The sequence below is a fragment of the Gymnoscopelus braueri genome (assembly GCF_963280865.1).
Source record: "Gymnoscopelus braueri genome assembly, chromosome: 22".
Classification (NCBI taxonomy): domain Eukaryota; kingdom Metazoa; phylum Chordata; class Actinopteri; order Myctophiformes; family Myctophidae; genus Gymnoscopelus; species Gymnoscopelus braueri.
This window is the reverse complement of record NC_137624.1, coordinates 16899889-16919730: the sequence shown is the minus strand read 5'-3', so window position 1 is coordinate 16919730 and position 19842 is coordinate 16899889. Positions and strand designations below refer to the sequence as shown.

General features: G+C 40.0%; 1 protein-coding gene across 5 annotated transcripts in view; it reads left to right on the top strand.

The window, feature by feature from the left end:
- Positions 1-19842, top strand: part of vav2 (vav 2 guanine nucleotide exchange factor) — a 328621-nt gene that overhangs the window by 242831 nt on the left and 65948 nt on the right. For all 5 annotated transcript variants that reach the window (XM_080418609.1, XM_080418607.1, XM_080418610.1 and 2 more), the window contains exon 4: positions 14811-14879. In XM_080418609.1, coding sequence (XP_080274735.1) covers positions 14811-14879 — 69 coding nt within the window. The remainder of the gene's footprint in view (positions 1-14810; positions 14880-19842) is intronic.

Genomic DNA, 19842 nt, shown 5'->3' with positions numbered 1-19842 from the left:
TTTATTTTAATCAAACCGTCTGTGAAAAGACTAGACTAAAGAGACACTTGCCAGCCTGTCTCCCTTATAATGTACTACTTGAGTCCTGTCATTACCCTATGAGTTGAACTCCACTTGTAAAAGAAAAAAAGTTATACAATTTTGTTTAACATGGTGATGTTGTTAAGGTTGTCTTGTGTCCCATTAAGGTTTAGCTACCCTTAGCCTTTTAAAATATAATTTTTGATTATTATTATTTTTTAAACCTACAGTGAAAGGACTAGAAACTAGACAGTGGTACCAAACCTGTTAGACTTTCAATGTATCCTGATTCCTGATGTGTTAACATCTTTTAGAGTCACATTCAAAGTGTTCAAACCTTTTGTTAGAGGACTGTGTAATAGTACTTTAGGGAATTAAAAGAGTAGCGAGTAAATGCAGCTTTAAACACAATGGTTGTGTCAATGGTGCATTCTACTTGTTTACACTGTATAATAACACCCTGTGAGTGGGCCATTTTCAACCATCTATGTCACTAGGGGGGCCACTCCCATTGGTTGAAATAATTACCCAGCATGCACTGGGGGTATTTTTAAATACTTGTTTTTCTAAAGCTGTGTATGCACTAAAAAAAAAGTTATAAATGTTTAACATGGTGATGTTGTTAGGGTTGTATTGTGTCACATTAAGGTTTAGCTACTGTTGCTTTAAAAAAAAAAAAAAAGATTTTTATTTTAATCAAACCGTCTGTGAAAAGACTAGACTAAAGAGACACTTGCCAGCCTGTCTCCCTTATAATGTACTACTTGAGTCCTGTCATTACCCTATGAGTTGAACTCCACTTGTAAAAGAAAAAAAGTTATACAATTTTGTCTAACATGGTGATGTTGTTAAGGTTGTCTTGTGTCCCATTAAGGTTTAGCTACCCTTAGCCTTTTAAAATATAATTTTTGATTATTATTATTTTTTAAACCTACAGTGAAAGGACTAGAAACTAGACAGTGGTACCAAACCTGTTAGACTTTCAATGTATCCTGATTCCTGATGTGTTAACATCTTTTAGAGTCACATTCAAAGTGTTCAAACCTTTTGTTAGAGGACTGTGTAATAGTACTTTAGGGAATTAAAAGAGTAGCGAGTAAATGCAGCTTTAAACACAATGGTTGTGTCAATGGTGCATTCTACTTGTTTACACTGTATAATAACACCCTGTGAGTGGGCCATTTTCAACCATCTATGTCACTAGGGGGGCCACTCCCATTGGTTGAAATAATTACCCAGCATGCACTGGGGGTATTTTTAAATACTTGTTTTTCTAAAGCTGTGTATGCACTAAAAAAAAGTTATAAATGTTTAACATGGTGATGTTGTTAGGGTTGTATTGTGTCACATTAAGGTTTAGCTACTGTTGCTTTAAAAAAAAAAAAAAAGATTTTTATTTTAATCAAACCGTCTGTGAAAAGACTAGACTAAAGAGCCACTTTGCCAGCCTGTTAGTCACCCAAACTACCTTGATTCCTTCATCGTTTGATTTCCTCTGGAATGACAAACTACATTTTTAAGGAATACTGTAAGAAAAAAAACCCTGCTATGCTACATGTTCTAAAGTCATTATAGGTTTATAAGGTTATTATACACTTTAAGAAAAATGTATAGAAGAGTGATTTTTCTGAAATAAGACTATAATATTACAGTCAATTATTTAAACAACCACTTGAAGCCTTATAAACTCAAGTGACATTGCAGCAGTCAATTACAGGCAAACGTTGATATTCTTTAAGAATAAAACTTTCTACGGTTACCCTACAGCCCCACTAGCTCCATCTTTCAATACACGTTATCCTGTCTGGGACACACCCCCCACTCAGACACAGTAATTGAATACGCATTAACCCCCTCCTACTTCATCCCCTCCCCAGCAGGGGGCGCCAAAGCCACCCCTCCACTCCCCCTCCACACAGCAGGGGGTCAGACATGTTAGGGCATGCTTGGGCACGCCCCCTAATGATGACGTCACTAAAAACAAAATGGCGGATGCTAACACAATTAGCATGTTAGCATGTTGTTAGCTTAGCATTTAGCTACCGAAGTGCCCATTACTACTACTATTGTACTTTTATTCCACTACAATTATTTGAAAACTTTAGTTACTAGTTACTTTTTAGACTTTTTTAGATTATCGCAAAACACTTTAACCACTGCAGCCCTATATGTATTTCGACCATTTGAAAATAGCAGATCTACAAGCTCACAATGCGTGCGACGCATTGTGAGCTTGTGAAAACTTTAGGTACTAGTTTGTAGGTTTTGATTATTATTACAAAAATACACTTCAGCCCTATATACATTTAGGCCATTTGAAAATAGACGATCTACAAGCTCAAAATGCATTGTAAGCTTGTAGATCTGCTATTTTCAAAAGATTTTTATACATTTCATACATTTGAAAACTTGTGAAACGGGACATTCTGCATAATGATTGCTTTCTACTTTTGGTACTTTAAGTACATTTTGACTTTTTTTATTCCAGACTTTTACTTGTAACAGAGTATTTCTAAAATTGCAGTATTGGTACTTTTACTCAAGTAAAAAATGTGAGTACTTTTTTCACCACTGGCTGACGATACTCTGGTGGTTAGCTAGAAGACTTATCGAAGTCTTGTTGCAATTTGCCGACGGGTGCTTTAGTGTGGTTTTGAATGATGGGGAGTCTCAAAGTTTTATGGCTATCATTTTCTATACTGTATAGGTCAGATGTCATGTCAGTCCAGAGTGGTTACAAGCCTTTATTTATTGGTCAATATAAAAAAAATCCATAAAATAAATCCCCAAACAAACACAAAATGTACAATATACTATATTAAATTAGACAGAGACACATGCCTCATATTATTTGCTGCATTTAATTAACAGATATAATGACATTTATTTGTGTGTTTATTTGCTTGGTTTGCTTCTGTTTTATTAAATTACACACAATGTAATGTAATTAGCAATTAGTGTTTGCATATCTGTCTACATTTGATATGTTGTGACATTTAGTCTTTTTCATTGCATTTTCTTATTTTTTTGTCCTGCTTTCGCTTGCATTTGTAATCTCGGCACCATTGATGTGTTCTCAGAGAATTAAGGTTAAATAAATGAATAAATATAATGTCATTATATCAGACGGCACCTATCGAAGCAGCATCCCTGCACCACATGGACCAGAGGTTCAATGTCTTCGAGGTTGCCACTCCATTATGCTGTCAGTCAGCCTATTATATAAGTCAGTTAGCCTCACAAATAATCTTTCTTTCAGCCATTTCATGAATTACTGTCTGTCTCTTGTGTGACACATGTGAGCTTATACGTAGATCTGCTATTTTCCGTGTGCAACACTGACGTGCAACTACATATAAATCAGGCTGAACTCTCTAACATATAGAACTGGCTGCTTCGGGGCAACGGGGGGATAAGACGAATGCATGGCTGGGTCCAAAGAGCATGTTGTTGCCGTAGGACAGAATCTCCATATTTCAACTTTTTATGGTTTTTCGTAAATTCATGCCATACTTTGTCGCGCAAAAGTAGCGACACACTTTCGTCGCATCACAGCGCGTTATGAGCTTGTAGATCTGAGCATTTTTTTCCACTTTAAAGTGAAAATTAAGTCTGTCTGTGATTTATACATATTTAACCAATGAAACCATTAACAAGAGCTTGTGACTAAATATCTACATTGGAACACAGGTTATTTTCTTTTCCTTTTCCTGAAAAGTAACAGAGCTGTACAAGGATGTACAGCTCCATCAACCCATTAAGACCTGAAGCCGATTCTACAAATGTCTTCTAAATCGTCTAAAAACGTATGTTTCTATATCAGTGGTGCTCAAACCTTTTCATGTCAAGGACCCCCAAGATTATATGTATTTGGCCGCCGACCCCCATCTCAAAATGTTTTGTTCCAGGGACCCCCAGAAGCAAAGAATAGAGTTAAAAATGTTCGCTTTAAACAATATATTCAAAGATTTGCACAGATTTGCCGCGCTATGAGCTTGTATATCTGCTATTTTTGAGTAGCCAAAGTGTAAAATAATGCTTTTTAGCTCAAATGAAAAAGTGACACAGATGCGTTCCAGGTCTTAAAGAGTTAAGTAGAGGGCTTGTGTGTTCCCTGACCCCATATCAGCCTGTTGGCCTGGTCCTCACCCACTAACTTCATGGTTAGATCTGCTTAGGTCAATGTCAACAGGTGTTACTGTGAAGGTCATACAGTATATGACCTGTCAGTCCTCTTCAGTCTCACTTCAAGGATCCAGTCTAATACGTGTCACCAGTCCAGTGGACATTATCTTTTTTTAATGGCGTGGCTCTTTAGCAGTTGTGTAAAGTAACTAAGTACATGTACTCAGGTACTGTACTCCAAACATGTTTGGGGTAATTTTAACGTCTACTCTGGCCTTTGTGAACACCCCAGACAGTTTTTAAGTAGCTGGATTCAGTATTTATATATTTTATATTAATTTGATCAGGCACGCCCCCTTCCTACAGTATATACCATTGTAACTTCTTCAAACTCAATTTTAACCATGTTAGATTAATTGAAAACACCCGTCCTTGGTGACTGATATTGGCCTTCTAATACACGAGGGGGCTGTGTTTTTTCAACTACTTTTTTCATTATTATTATTTTTTTATTTGGAAAATGAAAAAAAATTAAATGAATGAAAAGTGTAGACAAAAACAGACCCATAAATTCTGTTTGTGTGTGTGTGTCAGAATGTCACACTTTGTCTATTTCTCTATGTACTTAACCCATTAAGACCTGACTAGATTCTTTAAAAAAATCAAAATCCTAACAGTTTTTGGGGAAAAAAATCTTTAAAAAAAAAAATCACGATTTTTCAAAAATAGCAGATCTACAAGCTCGTAGCGCGGCACTCGGTGCCGCGCTATGAGCTTGTATATCTGCTATTTTTGAATAGCCAAAGACATCTAAAGTGACACAGATACGTTCCAGGTATCAATGGGTTAACCACAAATAATATGAAATATCGTTCCCCCTCAGCCTCTTGCAGTGCAACATAAAACCACATCTAAACAGCATCATAAAAAGACAAAATCTAAAACACAACATAGACAAACATAAAAATATATATGTGCGACGTGCAATTAATCTGAGTTACCAGCACAGCACATAAAGTGCCATGGTGCAATCCTTTAAAAGGTTATACCAGCACAGTACACTAAAGTGCTGTTGTGCATTTCAAAAGTGCAGTGACATCATGGCCAGTCCAGTCCAGTCCAATCCAGTCCAGGGCCAATCTTACAAACCGCTGGGCGGTGAAACTCGGTGAAACCTCCCTCCGTAGAGGGACTGTGCACTAGTCTAGTGCAGTGGTTCTCAAAGTGGGGTCCGGGGACCCCCAGGGGTCCTTGAGGGGTCCCCAGAAAAATGATGGATAGTTAGGCTGTAACTCTGAGAGTGTAGAAATGGAACCAAATGGACCCTTACGGGTCCATTTCTACACACTCAGAGTTATGGTGGTCCGTGGTCTAATGCAGGGGTTCTCAAAGTGTGGTCAGGGGACCCCCAGGGCCCTAATATAGGCTACATATGCTATTTTTGACATTTTTAACACCACACATCATGTATGGGGTCCTTGGCAAAACAGTATTTTCAGATGGGGGTCCGCGGCCAAGTGTACATTAATTTAGGGGTCCTTGACATGAAAAGGTTTGAGAGGCACTGTTTTAATGCCCATGCTCCCTCTGGAGACCTAATCAGTCAGGTAATAACTACGTAATGACACAGTTTGAGGGATTATATACAAACTATATAGCGTTGCTGTCGAGCAGAAACATCCTATCTCCATAGTCTAACTTTTTGTGTTTCGTAAATTAATGCCCTACTTGATCACACTACAGCGTCACACAAAAGCATCAAAAGATGATTGATATTTTAGAATTTCAATCCTGAAAAGTAACAGTTTTGGGCATATGAGGTTTCCACCCGACAGAGGCGATAGACTGATTAAATAACCGTTACATTAATAGATCGTGCTTTAATAGGTATTCATTTTTTAATCAAAATTCATTTTAAGCTGAAACCGAGTTTGTTACTCGAGGCTACAGGCAGGAAAAAAATCAGAGGCCTGGCGCTTCTGATAGCAAACCTGGCGCCCCACTGTCAGTCATACAAAGACACCGGGGCAGTTCCATTGAGTTCTACAGTGGACTGAGAGTTCCTCACTGTGTTTGATCTGTGGGTAATTGTTCCTCTAGACGTGTACATTGACTTCCTGCTGAATCCAATTGATCCTCTCTTTGATGGCGGTTCACTGCAATTGTCCCATGATCAGTCACCTGGCGGTATGTGTCTTTCTTTAGTCACTGTGTCAGCGGGATGCCGGGATACACGCTAGTATCCATGCACACACGCACACGTGCACAACCTGTACACACATGCAGCATAACTACACATGCACACTATGAAACACACACACACACACAAGCACTCCACATTTACAGTAATCTTTATCTATTCTTTTAGATTAAAGGGTTCATCAAATATTGTTTTCTCATGGTCTTGGTTAATGAAAGACATACAAAGTTAATACCAACGTCTTAAGGATGCTATTACACAGCGTGGTTACAAATGTGAACTGCTTGTGTTGATATTTGGAAGCCTCGGTAATGTCCATAAATTAGTTGTGAGAGGCCTGCTGATTGCAGGAATGCCAGAGCTAAGGCATTGGCTACATTCTGTTCAGTGTCTGTGAGACTAATTGGCAGTCGCTACATATGGAGGAGGCGATGCTTCCTGTGTCCGTGATCTGTGTCCTGAAACACTTGTTGTCGAGTTTCCCAAGTTTGTGCATCTAGTATCGTTTGTGTTCAAGAATGTTTTGTTAAATGTGAAAATTAGGAGTGTGTGTGTGTGTGTGTGTGTGTGGTGTTAATGATTGGGCATATGGTACACAAGCTAAGGCTTAATAGTGTTGAAAGGCCGAAACCACTCCCTGACTCAAAGGCACACTACTGAGGAGGATGTGTCCCAAAATGCACATCCTTCTCCAAGAGATACACCTCCCCATGCCACTCTCTAGGTAAACCTCATGTGAGTGCATACCACCTATTGGCCGTGTTTTATGATTCTGATTCAGTGTGTAAACTGTGTGTCGCCCATCGCAACACTATGAGTGACATCGGAGGTCAGACGCACACATTCAAACTGCCCTCTATATTCACTCATTATACAGGCATGCAACACATAAAAAACAACACAAAAAAACCTGATCTAATAGCTCACAACGTGTCACGATGCGTTGTGAGAGCTTGGAGATCGTCTGCTTTCTCCACATGACACCATCATACAAGAAAGTTTGTATAATGTACTGTAGTACTCGGCGGGCGCTGTATTAATAGCATCCACTGCTTCTAATATAGTTACGCCTTTCACGTGCTGTATGTGCAAATGTAAAGTGACAAAATATGCCCTAAAGGGCTTAAGGGGTTAAACCATTGAATACGTGAAGCTTACAAAACTTCCACATGTTTTGCACGTCATGGCTCACTCGCACACACATGCATAAGTTGTACCGTACATCCTCCCTATGTAAGATCAGTGGTGTAAAGTGACTAAGTACATTTACTCAAGTACTGTACTTAAGTACAATTTTGAGGTATTTTTACTTTACTGGAGTTTCTGTTATTTTACTTCCACTCCACTACATCTCAGAGGCAAATATTTTACTTTTACTCCACTACAATGATTTGAAAAAAACTAGTTACTTTTTTTAATTTATTTTTATTATTATTACAAAACATTACAAAACATTAACCACTTCAACCCTATGTACTTTTCGACCATTTGAAAATAGCCGATCTACAACATCACAATGCGTCACATCGCGACGCATTGTGAGCTTGTAGATCTGCAATTTTTTAAAGATTTGTAGACATTTTATACATTTGAAAACTTGAGAAATGGGACATTTTGCATAATGAGTACTTTCTACTTTTGGTACTTTAAGTACATTTTGATACCAATACTTTTGTACTTTTACTCAAGTAAATTTAGAATTCTGGACTTTTACTTTTAACAGAGTATGTCTACATTGCAGTATTGATACTTTTACTTAAGTAGAAAAATGTAGTACTTTTTCCACCACTGGTAAGATCAGCATTCTAAGCACAGAAAAATGTATATGAAACCGGCAAGACAAATGGCTGGTAAAAGGAGTGAGCATGCGGTATGTTGGGTCGTTGGCGCCCCGGCTGGCGTCAGCTCCACTGCTCCATCGATCTGTACAGCAACAAAGATGTGCCGAGGGCTTCGGGACCCCCGAAACGACTTACTGCCCCGGCCATTTGAGCTACGTTCACTCCTAACGGCCGCGTCCGTTGTTTCCTCCTGTTTGCCAATAAGCTGCTCAATGGTTCCTGGGCCACAGTGGCTGTGTCCAGCACACATGTGCCATCGATTCCCTTTATACAAGAGCTGCGGCGCTGCTGTGGGGCAATGAAAAAGCTCTTTGACTTGATCACGGTTTGATGGCCGCGTGTATCGACAACGCGGGAGTAAACAAGAAAGGGTGGGGCATTAAGGAGATAAATAAATGAACAGAGCTTAATGGTGTTGGAGCAGAAAGAAAGGAACGGTCTGGGGCAATCTGCACTTTGACATCCTGAGTGTTAATTTAAAGTAGCTGAATCCCACTGTTCTGGTGGGAGGAGATTTCATGAACGTGCATAGTGTAGGGGGAAAAAAAATACCATATGCCAGCTATAGCTTAGAAATGTGGAAGTGCACACGTGCGATGTCAAACACCATGTTTCGCATCATCGATGCACAAAATAATGCAAGAGAAATACAACAGAAGACTTTATGGTATTTTTGCCTGTATATTATTGATCTCCTCACGTCAAAACAATGGGATTTAGGTTGAAAATTGCGGAAGTTTCCTTTTAACTCTGAGAGTGTACAGTACAATTAACACTGAGGCATCCCCGTGTTCTACATAAAAAAGACCTAACGGTAACAAAAACTGAAGACCGCTGAACCAACCAGAAATGCAGTCGATCGTTGAAACACAGACCCCCCCACCTGGCCTGCCTCAGCACAACTGATTAAAGTGCAAGTTTAACATCTTTACATGTCCTTTATAAAAAATCTGCCGGCTTTTGCAAATCCCTGGCCATCTACTGTACGGCAATGACAAATCTTGGTTTACCAAAGCGCTCAGGTGAATTAGGAACATGTGCATGAATGAGCAGGCTTGCAGCAAGGATGGGGGAATAACCATTAGCCAAAAGGAAAGCTCAGCAAACCCTTCTAGTATTTTGTCTAAGCCTAACTAAATATAATTTCAGTGGGTTGCATCAGTAGGAGCACGGTACACTCATGAATACTTTTACACACTTGAGCCCTATATAATTTGTTGTGTGACAAATAGCAAATATTGACGATCTACAAGCTCACAACACATAGCAATGTGACGCATTGTGAACTTGTAGATCTCCTATTTTAAGTGCATGACAACCGGTGCTCAAGTATAAAAGCATGCTTTACAGTACAACATGGTAGAAGCAGATGAGAAGACAGACAGTTTGTAGGAAAGAGAGAGAGAGAGGGTGAGAGAGAGTGTCCGCTATGAATGCACATGGATGGGCGTGCACATGTGGGTGGGGGGGGGGGGGGGGGGGGGGGGTGTGTGTGTGTGTGTGTGTGTGTGTGTGTGTGTGTGTGTGTGTGTGTGTGTGTGTGTGTGTGTGTGTGTGTGTGTGTGTGTGTGTGTGTGTGTGTGTGTGTGTGTGTGTGTGTGTGTGTGTGTGTGTGTGTGTGAGAGTGAGTGAGTGTGTGCTTGAGGGTGTTGAACTGACCTTTGGCCAATCTTGCTGAGCATTCATTAACCTGATGGCTGACACACTCCTTAAGAGTTGCCACTGCTTTAATTACTATAAGGCTAATTGCTAATGACACACACACACACACACACACACACACACACACACACACTAATCTTCAATGTTAATTTATCTCAGAGAGTGTAAAAATGGAGTGTAAGTTCATGAACCCATTTGTCTGATTTGCCTAAAGGTGTAAAGGTTGGCCCTAACATTCTTACAGTATTCTGTTTATTTGTTAAACCATAGCTACAGAATCCATAACAATTCCAAGATATTGAAACTCCTATATTGTCTATAGTTTGTTGTGTTTATAGTCCCTTTGAAAGTGTATATGGTTGGAAGCTTTATGATAGAGAAGCACATAGAGACAGATTTAGTTTGTACATTCAGTGTTAGGCAGGAAGTGTGGATCCAGCGTGCCACCCTGCCGAGGCAGTCTGTTAGCAATAGCAGGTGTTTTTGCTGCCATAAATAACAGAGTATAATCAGCGTACATTTGAAGCCAGACTCCTTTTACACCAACACTTGTTCTTATGACACTAATCGGTTAAATATGCCAACGGCACATTAAAAGTGATTGTCGGAATTATAATCATTTTATAAAAGTCAAATAAAGACTGTCAACACTTGAACAGCTGCTTTTCACAATGACAGAGAAGTCAAGACAGGACGGTGCCTAGGTGCTACAGAGTACAGTGGTGGAAAAAAGGTGGTACTCAATTGCTTTACTTAAGTAAAAGTATCAATACCGCAATGTGGAAATACTCTGTTACAAGTAAAAGTCCGTAATTCAAAATTTACTTGAGTAAAAGTACAAAATAATTGGCATCAAAATGTACTTAAAGTACCAAAAGTAAAAGTGCTCATTATGCAGAATATACCATTTCAAGTCTTCAAATGTATATTAAAAAAAATGTAATAGCTGATCTACAAGCTCACAATGCGACACATTGTGGGCTTGTAGATCTGCTATTTTCATATGGCCGAAATGTATACAGAGCTGAAGTGGTTTTGTAATAATAATCAAAATCTAAAAAGTAACTATTAAACTAAAGGTTTTCAAATAAATGTGGTGGAGTAAAAGTATAATATTTGGATCCGAGATGTAGTGGAGTAGAAGTAAAAGTATTGGAAATTGGAAATGCTCAAGTAAAGTACAAATACCTCAAAAAAAGTAAATGTGCTTAGTTACTTTCCACCACTGATGCTATAAAACCGAGTCTTGTGGCAACATATAAACGAGCCATTAACCCTGACATTTCACACCGTGTGGCATGCTTTCTTCTTTCATCCACAAATTTCACACTCGACACATTTTCCAGAGGGCACACACATATATAAATACCGTACCTACTGTATTGTAGGTTTAGAAGCCCAGAACCAGACAGGGCGTCTGTTTTTTTTTTTGTATCATTGCTCAATTGATGAGAGGCTGCATGTTTTTACTTCCTTCAGCAACTTTTGCTCTGTGGCATTTTGATTAACTCATGAGAGAAAAAATATATATATTTTAGTGGGAAAAAATAGTCTAAGAAGCTAATTGATTAGTCACCCATTTTAACATTCCCCCAGGAGTTTCTCATTCGCTGACACCGTGTGTGCAGAACCGTGGAACTTAACCTGTTAAGACCGGGAACGCATCTGTGTCACTTTAGATTTCTTTGGCTATTCAAAAATAGCAGATCTACAAGCTCATAGCGCGGCACTGAGTGCCGCGCTATGAGCTTGTAGATCTGCAATTTTTTTTGCAAATCTTTGAATATAGCCTATATATACATTTTTAACTCAAATATTTGCTTCTGGGGGTCCCTGGAACAAGACATTTTGAGATGGCGGGGTACGCGGACAAATACATATCATTTTGAGGGTACATGACATGAAAAAAGTTTGAGAACCACTGATATTATAGCAACATAAGTTTTTAAAAAAAACTGTTAGGACTTAGAAGACATTTGTTGAATCCCCAGAAGCAAAGATTTGAGTTAAACATTTTCGCTAAACAATATATATGTATTCAAAGATCTGCCCACATTTTCACAAAAAAAAAAAGTAGATCTACTTTTTTTTTTTGCTATTTTTGAATAACCCAAAGTATAAAATAATGGTTATAGCTAAAAATCTAATATGACACATATATGCGTCCCCGGATTGAATGGGTTAAAAACTGCATGGGGCTGAATCATTCATATTAGGTTATAACATGCTGATGTAAAGAACCTCCGCCCATAACGGTACAGTAACTTGCTTGCGGGAATTGTCGCAATAATGCTGCTCAAAATGACAAGAAGTATCCACACACTTGTAGAGGGTGTCATCATTGTCATGGAAAACCACAAAAATCTTGTTAATCTCATTTTTGTTCATTTCAATGTGTTTTCCCCTCCCTTACATCAGTGTCAGAATCAGAATATTATTTATAGCCAGGCACATTAGCATAATTATGCACAAACGATTTGTCTCTGTGAGGTCGGTGCACTACACGACAGTAATAAGAAATCTACACGGTGAGGCGAACGGAAGGATCTACATGGCCTTATATGCAAACAAAAGTATAGAGGTCACAACGACAGAAGCCCATATTAATACCAATTATACAACAGGTAGTTCCGACCAAGCAATCTGATTGGTTGAAATAGCTTTCTAGCCGTGATTCAAACCAGCATCATATCACGGGCCTAATCACATTTAATAAATCACTCCGCACTGCAGTCCGCACCTGATTAGACCATATAGCGCACAGCTGTGCTGTGAAGTCACGCTGTCCCACCGTAGGAAAACAAACAGACAACAGTACCCACCGCCGCCACCAGAGAACAAACAGCTACGCAAAATGGACTATGTTGTTAATTTTGACTTATTTGGTGGACTTACGGTTGTGATCAATGGTTTGAAGAGAGCACACTAAATCGCCTAAAATCCTATAATAAAAGGAATAACTGGAAAAAAGTGTACTTTATTTCGATGGTAACATCCATACTGTATAAATATCCTCCTGTGTTAAGGTAAAATTACTCCCATTTCGTTAACAGTCCAGTGTATGTTATACTTTATCGTACGAAGGTATCGCACAGCAAAAATAGCCGATCTACAAGTTCACAACGCATCGCCATCTTGACGCGTTGTGAGCTTGTAGATCGGCTATTTTTGCCGTGCGATACCTTCGTACGATAAAGTATAACATACACTGGAATCAGCTGTGTTGATGAGACGATGACTGAGAGTGCTGCGCTGCCACAGGGACTATTTTGTCTCAGTCAAATAAACTCTTCTCTTCTACAGGGAAACGGATAAGCGAAACATTTTTATTATGAATTGCCCCACAATATGAATACATTTGGATGTGTTTTGTTGGTAACTGTTGTATAATCGCAATATTACACTCGAGGGTGTGCTTTACCTTACATTATTAGCACTTCTGTGATCGCGGCGGAACTCCGCTTCGCGTCGTTCCTGACCGCATCACAGGCGTGCTAATAATGACGGTAAAGCACACCCTCTCGTGTAATATTGCTTAATTCAAAAACACTCGTCTCAAGCTGTAAACTCATTTGTATCCACTCTGTGTGGATTCCTTTGAGAACCCGGCTTGTTGATGATACAAGGTTTTTCTCCTGGTCGCCGGAGAAAACATTAACATTGTTCGTTTCTGCAAAACACAAGATATGTTGAATGTTGACGTTTATGGAAAAAAAAGAAAATAAAGTTGCATGTCGTCTCTGTCGGGTGGAAACCTCATACGTCCAAAACTGTTACATTTCAGGATTCAAGTTAATGCTGAAATAATATAATAATAATGTGATATTGGTACTTTTACTTAAGTACAAAATGTGAGTACTTTTTCCACCACTTCTCAAACTGCATCCCTGCAAGGTGTTTGATGTGTTTTGACACGGCCGTGGCACAAGAGGGACGCTTTTCCCTCTCATGAACACTTCCATGCAGTTGTGTTACTGATGTGATGGAGCAGCCAGTAGAGACGACTGATAGGACATGAAGTTCTGGGGGTTGCTGTTGTACCGATACTTAACGCATTCAATCCGGGAACACATACTGTGTCATTTTTAGATTTGAGCTACGCGATCTGCTATTTTTGAAAAATCTTGAACGTTTTGTGCAAAATGTAACTCAAATCTTTGCTTCTGGAGGTCCCTGGAACAAAACATTTGACAAATGTTTGCTTTAAAAACATATATTCAAAGATTTGCACACATTTTCAAAATAGAATAAATAAATAGCAGATGTACAAGCTCATAGCCGCGCTACGAGCTTGTATATTTGCTATTTTTGAATAGCCAAAGACATCTGAAATGACAGAGATGCGTTCCCGGATTGAATGGGCTAAACGACTTTCTGTCGTTCAGTATCACAAGTATGTTACTGTACTTGTGAGGACCAAATGGCTCCACAAAGTATAGTCGAAGTTGAGAAATACACATTGAGAGGACCTGGTCCTCACGAGAGAAATGGTTGTTTTATGATTTGGAGAGTCAAGGTCCTTACACACCGGCGAATGTGCGAATATACGCAAAATTCGGACTCGTTCCGAATAATTAAAAGACGCTTTTTCGCTTCGCTTTTCCGCCTTTTCGCGCCATGTACGCTTGCATTGACTTTATAAGGTTTTAAAAAAAAGCATATTATTCGCACGAAAAAATCGCCCCGGTGTGTAAGGACCTTTAGGCTTTACAGTTAGATACAGATTCCAGGTTGGGGGTTAGGATTAGACATTTAGAGGTTTGGCGTTATGCCTGATTTATTCTTAGTTGTGCGCTGATGTGACGCAATGAAAAAATTGCCGATCTACAAGCTCACAATGCGTCCCAGTGTGATGCATTGTGAGCTTGTAGATCAACATTTTTTTCTGATTTTTTTTTTTAGCAATTGTCCTCTCAAGTTGCTGTAATATAAACATGTGTGTGTGTTTGTGTATTTTGTAGGCCCTTCCCATCGGAGGACACAGCACTGAATGAGGATGATGTTTACCGAAGCCTGGAGGAGCTGGCGGAGTAAGTATGCACTTCACCATGGCATTTGATCCCTGCATCTTATATATATATATATATATATATATATATATATATAGTACACACACACACACACACACACACACACACACACACACACACACACACACACACACACACACACACACACACACACACACACACACACACACACCCGAGACACCTCTATAGGGGCCAGAAGGATTCTGAAGTGGAGCTGTATGATATGCCAATTGTGACATTTCTGTTTACACCAACGCTTTAGCCCTCTGTCACGCTGCCCGTTGCCATGGTGACAGGCAGCAGTGCTTTTGGCTTGATGCCTGGCGAGGTGGCTGACTGGCTCTGCCCGCCTGGTCGGCCCGGGTAGAGAGCCAGTGGTTCTCAGACCGTTTCATGTCAAGGACCCCCCCAAATTGATATGTATTTGGCCGCGGACCCTCATCTGAAAATTGTTTTGTGCCAGGGGTGTCATTTTTTATTTTAGCTATATATAGCAACATGAGTTTTTCTGAAAACTCTTAGGATTTTAGAACAGTGGTTTAGGACAGTGGTTCTAAAAAAATAGCAGATGTACAAGCTCGCAGCGCGGCACTTCGAGCTACATCTGCTATTTTTGCACATTTTAGAAAAATCTTGAAAGTGAACTTTTTAACACAAATCATCTCTTCTAGGGGGTCACTGGCACAGAACATTTATCAGATGGCGGTCCACGGCCAAATACATATCATTTTTGGGGGTCCTTGGCTGGAAAATGTTTGAGAACTACTGATTTAGAAGGCATTTGTAGAATCGGGCCAAGGTTTTGGTTTTATTATGCAAAGTAAAAACAACAGAGTACTTCTTCCAGCACTGTGCGTAGGTGGGTGGTGGTGTGAAACAGAGACACAGAGACACAGAGAGGACTCCCAAGTGGCAGTGCTTTCAGTGGTTTTATACTTTATTTTTTATACTTTATTCAAATAAAATAGCAGGTATACAAGCTCATAGTGCGGCTATGAGCTTGTAGATTTTTAGATTTTTGAAAAATCATGAACATTTTTGCAAATCTTATATATATTTTTTGAGCAAACATTTTTAACTCAAATCTTTGCTTCATTGGGGTCCCTGGAACTAAATATTTTGAGACGGGGGTCCGTGGCCAAATACATATAATTCTGGGGGTCCTTCAGTGGTTTCAGTGGTGACAGCGCCCGCTCCACTCTGATTAATGGAGAATAATTAGGCGCCACGCGAGATACGTGTCATTCATCAAACAGAAGGAGAGAGAGAAAGTGAGGTGTGTGTGTGTGTGTGTGTGTGTGTGTGTGTGTGTGTGTGTGTGTGTGTGTGTGTGTGTGTGTGTGTGTGTGTGTGTGTGTGTGTGTGTGTGTGTGTGTGTGTGTGTGTGTGTGTGTGTGTGCGCGCGTGCGCGCAGTAGAGATAAAGTGGGGGTAAGTACGTGAATGACGTGAGAGAGAAATTGAGTGAGTGCATGTGTGTAAGTGAGAGAGAGAATATAGGCAAGCTATATTAGATACAGTATATGCCAGCTGAATGTGTGATTGTGGCATTCTCCAGAGGATGAGGAGCGCGTTCATGCTAGCAGAGAGGAGTACCAGCCAAGCAGGCTAATACTGGATTAAGGCAACAGCTTAGCCCAACATACTATACAGGCCTGCCAACTATAAACAGGGGCCTTTACCATAAAATGTGGAGAGAGAGAGAGAGAGAGCACACACTGAATGCAGGCCATACTGTACATAAAACCACAACTGGCACTGAATTCCACAATTATTATTCACAAATGTATTGATTTAGCTCTGATGCGTTGATGCCTCGTAGCCTCTGTAGGCCATGCAGCTGATGTCAACGAGCTCAAAATAGATAGCTTTTTGGCACAAATTTTGATTACTGCCCCACGCAAACCCTCTGTCCAAGCGTAATCGTCGCTGTCGGGCAGAATTATTGTATCTCCATAAATGAATGCCCTATTTTATACTTCATCGTACGACGGTGTCTCGCAAAAGTAGCAAAAGATACTCGATCTGTTATTTTCACTATTTTTGAAAAGGTTGACATTTACATTTTCTTTTAATGGAATCATTTCGGGCCTACAATGACATGACCAAAATAGGAACACCAGGTAGAAAATTGGTCAATTCTCTCTGTGGAAAAGTATTAACAAGAGCGTGTGACTAAATAATAACTACCTTGGATCCATTAGAACACAGGTTACGTTTTTTTCCATTTCCTGAGAAGTAACAGTTTCAGACACACTGTACAAGGTTTCCACCTGACAGCGATAATATGATGTTGTTTTTTCCCCGCCCTTCCAGACATGCTGTCTCGTCTGATCAGAGCTTAAGTGAATTAATCCATGTTGGGGAGCGGTCAGGGCTGCTGTTCCTATGTGTAACCTGTAGGTGCAGCAGAGGGCTCGTGGGCGTGATTGAATTAATCAGGCCGCATTGCAGCAGCAGCGGCGGCGGCGGCTGCTCTTGACCTTTTCATAAGCAGACCGTGTACACGCGCTTCATTCCCATCAGTGTGGGACAGACAATGTAATTGATTCATCAGCGGGTGTCTGTGCCTAATGCGCTCAGACACACTTAAGCTAGCAGCAATAACCATGCGCTCAAAGACTTATTATTTAGCCTCGGGAGCATTGATCTACGGATGATTTATGATGAGCATATGACTGGATTTAGAACGGGTTATGAGGACGACCATGCGCAGATTGAACTATGTTAAAATGGCCATCGTTATCCTCTCTGTCGGGCGGAAACCTCATTATGTCCAAAACTGTGCACTTTTCAGGATTCAAATTCAAAAACAGCAAAAATAGCTGAGCTACAAGCTTTGCGCCGCGTTTCGAGCTTGTGGATCTGCTACTTCTTATGCTTGACGCTGTAGTATTATCAAGTAGGGCATTCATTTATGAAAAAATATAAAAAGGTAAAAAAAAATATGGAGCTGGCCTAGTGGTCCGGGCACTTATAGGCTCTAATGTAGCCTGACAGCGCATCGCGGGTTCGAGTCCCGTTCCCGACGGTCTTTGCTGCATGTCTCTCTCCCTGTTTCCTGTCCATCGCTACTATAAACTATAAATAAAGGCAGAAAAGCCTCAAAGAAATATCTTAAAATATGGATATAAGAGGTTTTTGCCCGACATCAATGATATATTGCATACAGCTCAGCTCTCCCAGTACCCTCACAAATACCATATTATTGAGAGAGTACACAGCATAAAAACTTTAATACAAAGTGTTCATTTAACTCCTATAGCGTTTACATTAATACTGAAGGTTGTGGCATGTGTCAGACTGCTTTAACTTTAAGTTTTTTTTTTGTGTGTTTCTATTATGAAAGATGGCTCACTGCAGTAAAGCAAGCTATAGATAGTAGAGACCCTAGATTATTTCCATATTGACAGTATCATGTCAGAATGGCTCATGTCAGGGAAGGTGGATTGAGCCCTGTGGTTGCCAGGATGAGCTCACCTGCTAATCTGACCAGAGGCAAATGAGTGCATGAGAGGCACACACACGCACGTGCACACACACACACACACACACACACGCATTCACACACTCGCGACGCATTGTGAGCTTGCAGATCTGCTATTTTCAAAATACTTTATACATTCGAAAACGTGAAATGGGACATTCTGCATAATGAGTACTTTTACTTTTGGTACTTTAAGTACTATTGATGCCAATACTTGTGTACTTTTATTCAAGTACAGTTTTCTGAAAACCGTACTGTATATGTTGCTGTAATATCAGTGGTTCTCAAACTTTTTCAAGTCAAGGACCACCCAAAATTATGTCAAAATATTGTGTTTTCCGGGGACCCCCAAAAGCACAGATTTGAGTTACAAGTGTTCGCTTTAAAAAACATATATATTCAAAGATTTGCACACATTTTCATGATTTTTCAAAAAAATAGCAGATTTACAAGCTCATAGCGCGGCACTCGGTGCCGCACTATGAGCTTGTATATCTACTATTTGTGAATAGCCAAAGTTAGGGATGCACCGATATATCGGCCGCATATCGGTATTGGATGATATTTGCCACTATTGGTCAACATCGGTATCGGCTAAAAAAAAAAGTTTAAGTTACAGGAGTTCGATTCATGGTCTTGCAGATTTTTTCCAAGTATCCATGCATTTGCGTTGACAAAGCATTGGCAGATTCCGCCCCAGAGGTAAAATAAAAGTGTGGTGGGAGCGCGCCCTTAGGAGGCAATTATGTTGTTTCTGCAGATTTTGAACAGTTATTTCTTATAATGAAGATTTATTGGTTTCGCTTGCACAAAAGTCGGAAATAATAACGCCAAAAACGAAATAAACAAATATCGCTATCAGCTATCGGCTAAATTGTTATCTTAAACATCGGTATCGATATCGGCCAATCATTTCCTTATTGGTGCATCCCTAGCCAAAGTATAAAATAATGGCTATAGCTAAAATCTAAAATGACACAGGTGCGTGTGGTGCCAACTCCACAAGCCTCTCTGCCCCCATGCCTGGTTTATAATTCATTGCGTGATGGTGTCCCTATTTTTGGCAACCGGGACACACTGCCAGTTGCGACTAAAGTGTAAATCAGGACCTAACCGTGAGTCCCTCCCCTGAAATGAGTCTATCCTGGAATTGACAAAGCATGAAATGGGGGTTGATGCACATTCGCCAAGGGAGTTTATTTTTTATTTTTTTCCCCTCTCCATGGAGCGACACGCATACACTCACATTCTGAAGCAAAACGGAGTCACAAACCCTTCATGTCACTCGGCTGCAGGTTATGTCACTCAAGTCCATTAGACTATTAGTTTGACACGGTGAGGGGTGAGGGGGGGAGTCAATAGATGGAAAATAGCATGGCGGCAGGTTAGAGATTCTGTATTTAGCATCATTATTAACCCATTTAGACCGGGAACGCATCTCTGTGTCATTTTTGTTTTTTTTGGCTATTACAAAATT